Here is a 5,015-nt window from a genome sequence, read left to right as displayed (position 1 = left end):
CGCCGATTGGCCCGAGGTAATTACGGGCACGCTCCGGGCGGGGGGAGGGGCAGGGGCGGCCCCCCGCAAGCATAAATTATGCAAATACCCGGGCGCCGCACGGGGCTGACCTGCCGCCTCGCTCCATTCACGGGGGCTGCCTCGGGGACGAAGGTGGCCAGGGAGGGGGGCCCCTATTGTTGTGCCGGATACTTAAGGGGTCCTGAGGCCAGTCGTGTGCCACACTCGGTACTCACACGAGCTGATCTGATTGCCGGCGAGATCACTCGGGAGACCGGCTGGAGCGTGGCCCCTGCAGGCGAGGCGAGGAGAAAAGGCCAAGTTTCCAGTGCGCCCTTCCAGGCCTTCGTGCCCGCAGCGGGCACAGAGTAAGCCCGGGCCGTTCGGAAAGTAAGTGTGCCCCAACGGTCCTGCCCTCAGCCCGAGTTCCTGCCCTCTAAGCGCTCCCTTATCTGTCCGTCGGTCCTGCCCGACGCAGAGATGCCAGCCCCCCTGGAGACCTGCCTCTCAGACCTCGACTGCGCCAGCAGCAGCAGCAGCAGCAGCAGTGACCTGTCCGGATTCCTCACGGACGAAGAGGACTGTGCCAGGCTCCAACAGTCAGCTTCCGCCTCAGTGCCGCCTGTGCCGGCCCACAGGGGCGCACCCGGGATTCCCGGGGTGTCAGATACTCCCCGGGCGCACGACGACGAGCAGGAGCGGCGGCGGCGCAGGGGCCGAGCACGGGTGCGCTCCGAGGCACTGCTGCACTCGCTTCGTAGGAGCCGGCGCGTCAAGGCCAACGACCGTGAGCGCAACCGCATGCACAACTTGAACGCAGCCCTTGACGCGCTGCGCAGCGTGCTGCCCTCCTTCCCCGACGACACCAAGCTCACCAAGATCGAGACGCTGCGCTTCGCCTACAACTACATCTGGGCTCTGGCCGAGACTCTGCGCCTGGCAGACCAGGGGCTGCCCGGAGGCGGTGCCCGAGAGCGCCTCCTGCCGCCACAGTGCGCCCCCTGCCTGCCAGGGCCCCCGAGCCCTGCCAGCGACGCCGAGTCCTGGGGCTCCGGTGCTGCCGCCTCCCCATGCGCTGCCGCCTCCTCACCACTCTCTGACCCCAGTAGCCCTGCCACCTCCGAAGACTTCTCCTACAGTCTTGGCGACCCCCTTTTCTCCTTCCCCAGCCTGCCCAAAGACTTGCTCCGTACAACGCCCTGTTTCATCCCTTACCACTAGGCCCTTTTGGACACCTTTACCTCTCTCTTCCCCCAGGCAACAGGCAGTAGTAGTAGATGGGGCCCCAGCTGCGGCCTCGGGACCCCCAGTCTAGGCGGAGGGAGGAAGCGGGAGCTTTAAAGGGATACCTGAGCCGCTTGTTAGGTCGCTGCACCCTCGCCACGGCTTCCCCTTGGTCTGTTTTCTCCAGCCCTCAGCCCGGGGCCCCTCCTGCCCGCCCCTAGACAGCCTTCCCTTTTGCACTTTCTGAACTCCACAAAACCTCCTTTGTGGCAGGCTCAGAGCTGACCCCAGCCACCACTTCAGTGTGATTTAGAAAAGGGACAGATCAGCCCCTGAAGACGAGGTGAAAAGTCAATTTTACAATTTGTAGAACTCTAATGAAGAAAAACGAGCATGAAAATTCGGTTTGAGCCGGCTGACAATACAATGAAAAGGCTTAAAAAGGAGAGACAAGGAGTGGGCTTCATGCATTATGGATCCCGACCCCCACCACTGCAGGCTTGGTTTAGGAAGAACCCAAGACTCTTGCCTCGGTAGCTATTCAGGCAATGGGCTGGAGAGTACTTTAATTTATTCAAGATGCTTCATTCATATGAAAATGTATTTTTGTACATAAAGAGTTTATTCTATTATAATGAGTTATCAAAGTTTACATTTTTGTACTGCAGATGTTTGTGTAAATAAAAACTAAGTCACCAATTTTCTTGCCTAATGTCGGTGTCTCTCTGGGGCCTTTCTTTCCTTCCCCTAGCCGTTCAACCACTAAAGTGAAACACTATCCCCACCCATTTTCAAATCCTCCAGTCAAAAACAATTAAAAAATAAAATATACCTGATTTCCACCAAAAATCAGATAAAGACAGACCAGGGAGTTTATGATCCATCATTTCCTTTCACCTTATAAACACAAGGGAGATCTTTCAGGCTCCCCATAAACCAATTAAGACTTTTTAGTGGGGAATTAGTCCGGATACTCAGCTACCTGTAGAGGTAGGGGCGGTGGGAGAGCCTTTCTTTTGAGGAACTCCACATCAGCTGGCTCTGTGTTTCAAAGAGAGGGGATTAAAAAGATCAATACAGTGTGACCACTGGCTAGGAAGTCCCAGTGACAGGTGGGCCTAGCTTGGGCAAGCAGAAGGGCCCACTTTTATAATAGCCTATTTTGAGGGGGAAATTGACTTGTAAACAATGCCTCCAAATTATTATCCATTGAGGCTGGGATCACCCTGGCTGTGAGGTGTGGGATGAATTACGCTGGTGTGGTGTCCCTGGGTGAGGTGTGCAGCTGCCTAAAATTGTGAGTTAGGGTGCCTGCACCTCCCCTCCCCCCACACACATGCTGTGCCCACAATGGAGAGGTGGTGGGGGGTCATGCAGTGGGTTCAGTCCTGGCTTGCTCAGCCAGTCCTGGGGTAGCGGGAGGGGGGAGCAACAACCAAAGCTTTCATTTGCTGCCAGAGAGATCAGTTGCCCAAACTCAGTAGGGATTTTTCTGGCTGCAGTGTGTTTTTCTGTTGTTCGACAATTAGCAAACAGCACTGGCCAGTATTGGCTTTTGTTTTAAATTTCAGAATGTGGACACTTGCAAAAGATAGTTCTGAAAATGCTGTTGCTGCCTGTTCCCCCAGCTCACAAGTTATCCCACATTAAGACCAAAACTCCCCCCACCCTGGGTTGCCCCTTTTCATGAATATAGTTATTTAGAGTGACTAGAAATGAGTTTATGAAAATAGTATTCTACAGTGTTAGAGAAATAATATCCATTTAGGAAGTGAATAGAAGCAGAGTGCCAGAAGTAAGGCCACGAATAGCATTTTCCCTTGTGAAAGTGTTTTTTCTCCTCACACACATGAACTGATGAGTTGGATCCAGATTCATATACTGGGCCCCCAACAGGCATCACTAAGTCCAGCCACGGGGAAGGAGTCCTCTTTCAGATAAAAATGCTCCTTTTTGGAAGGTTCTGGAAAGTTGGGTACTTCTCTAACTGCCCTCAGTACAGAGACAAAGAGCCTGCCAAGAAAAGCTTCAGAAGTTATGAAGATTCAGAACATAGTTGCTTCTGCTAAAAACTCCAAAGAAAAAGTGTGTCTCTTGAATGACCCTGCCTGGGGCCCCTCTCTATTGTCTGTCTCAGAATTAATTTACTCTACTAGCTTTGCATTTTCCTATAGCAAAAGACACAAATGGTCTGCATCAGATTTTCTGCTCTCCAGTGCATACGATGCTTGGAAGTAACTATCTCCCAACTTGCTAAGGGCTAAGGCCCAGTCTGTGACAAGGGCAGATTCCCTATGGAGACTGTTCAACCATGGTGTAGGTACACATGTTTGGGCCAGAGAAAGAGAACATCCCACTATGTTTATCATTATCCAAAATCCTTGGGGAAAGCAGCAGCAAACAAACACTGCAAACATCCCTGGAGCTCATGGCTGCAGTAGGAGCTTTGTCTCACAACTGCACACACAGCCAGTCTTGAACCAAAAACATTACCAACCCTGGGACTAAAGAAGAGCAAAACATATTCCAAATTTTGTGCCAAAATAGGCTAACAACTCAAGGTACAGAGAGCACCTTCTATTTAAGGAAACATCTTTACAACACGGGTTGCTGGGGACATTCTACCCTTACCAGTTAATACTGTTCTTCCAAGGAAGCAAGTATGTATGTGCAGCCCTTGGAGCTCCCAAATAGAAGAAAGGAAATTAACGATGCTTATTCTCAGCACAGGGGCCTCTTTCTTCCTGCAGCAAACTTGTTCATCCACTAGCATCTGTGAAGGCAGGCTGGGGGTTACTGGAATAATCAATTACAGAGCATAGAACTTCCTGCTGACAGCCATGTTTCACTTCCTCAACAGAATCTTCACTGAGGAATTATCAGGCACTCGGGAAGGTTTATTTAGCCTGATCTCTCTATTTGCTTCTGTCCTGGTGTAACATGTCTTATTTTACACACTGCTTCCAAGCCTTTGGATACCAGGACAGGGAAGACTGTGACAGCATAGCAAAATGAAACATTCACTCGGTCTCTCATTTCTTTAATGATCTTTTTTCCCCGTTTACTTGTTTATCTTTTTAATTTTTTTTATCATTTTTCATTTTCAATTACAGTTGACACACATCATTATATTACTTTCAGGTATACATACCAGTGACCAGACATTACATAACTTACTAAGTGATCACCCCGATAAATCCTACCAGCACTATCCAGCACCATGTCTAGATATTAGAATGCTAGAGGCCCGGTGCACAAAATTTGTGCACTGGGGCAAGGGGGGGTTGTCCCTCAGCCCAGCCTGCACCCTCTCCAATTAACCGGCAGTCAGACATCCCTCTCACAATACGGGACTGCTGGCTCCCAACTGCTCGCCTGCCTGTCAGCCTGATCACCCCCTAAGCACTCCCCTGCTGGCCCAGTCGCCCCCAACTGTCCTCCCCTACCAGCCTGGTTGCCCCCAACTGCCCTCCCCTGCTGGCCTGATTGCCCACAACTACCCTCCTGTGCCGACCATCTTGTGGTGGCCATCGTTGACCACATGGGGGTGGCCATTTTGTGTGAGGGCATGAGGGTCAATTTGCATATTACCTCTTTATTATATAGGATTATTGACTCTATTCCCTATGCTGTACTTTACATCCCCATGACTATTCTGTAACAGCCGATTTGTATTTCTTAATCACTATACCTCAACAAAATCATAACTTTTCTTCTGGTAATCAGAGATGTGAGGTCATAAGGCAATTAAAGTGAAGTACAAGAGAGGAGAACCCCTCCAAGAAGAGAGA

General features: G+C 50.9%; 1 protein-coding gene across 1 annotated transcript; it reads left to right on the top strand.

Annotated features, from left to right (window-relative positions):
* Nucleotides 1–220: 220 nt before the first annotated feature.
* On the top strand, nt 221–1,221 carry NEUROG1 (neurogenin 1; the record flags this gene model as incomplete). The annotated part of the gene is made up of 1 exon (XM_079770328.1): nt 221–1,221. Exon 1 carries the CDS (start codon nt 481–483, stop codon nt 1,219–1,221), a length of 741 nt encoding a protein of 246 aa, XP_079626454.1. The 5' UTR covers nt 221–480.
* Nucleotides 1,222–5,015: the final 3,794 nt, after the last annotated feature.

Source organism: Cnephaeus nilssonii (assembly GCF_951640355.1).
Source record: "Cnephaeus nilssonii genome assembly, chromosome: 5".
Lineage (NCBI taxonomy): Eukaryota > Metazoa > Chordata > Mammalia > Chiroptera > Vespertilionidae > Cnephaeus > Cnephaeus nilssonii.
This window is presented reverse-complemented; position numbering and strand designations above follow the sequence as displayed.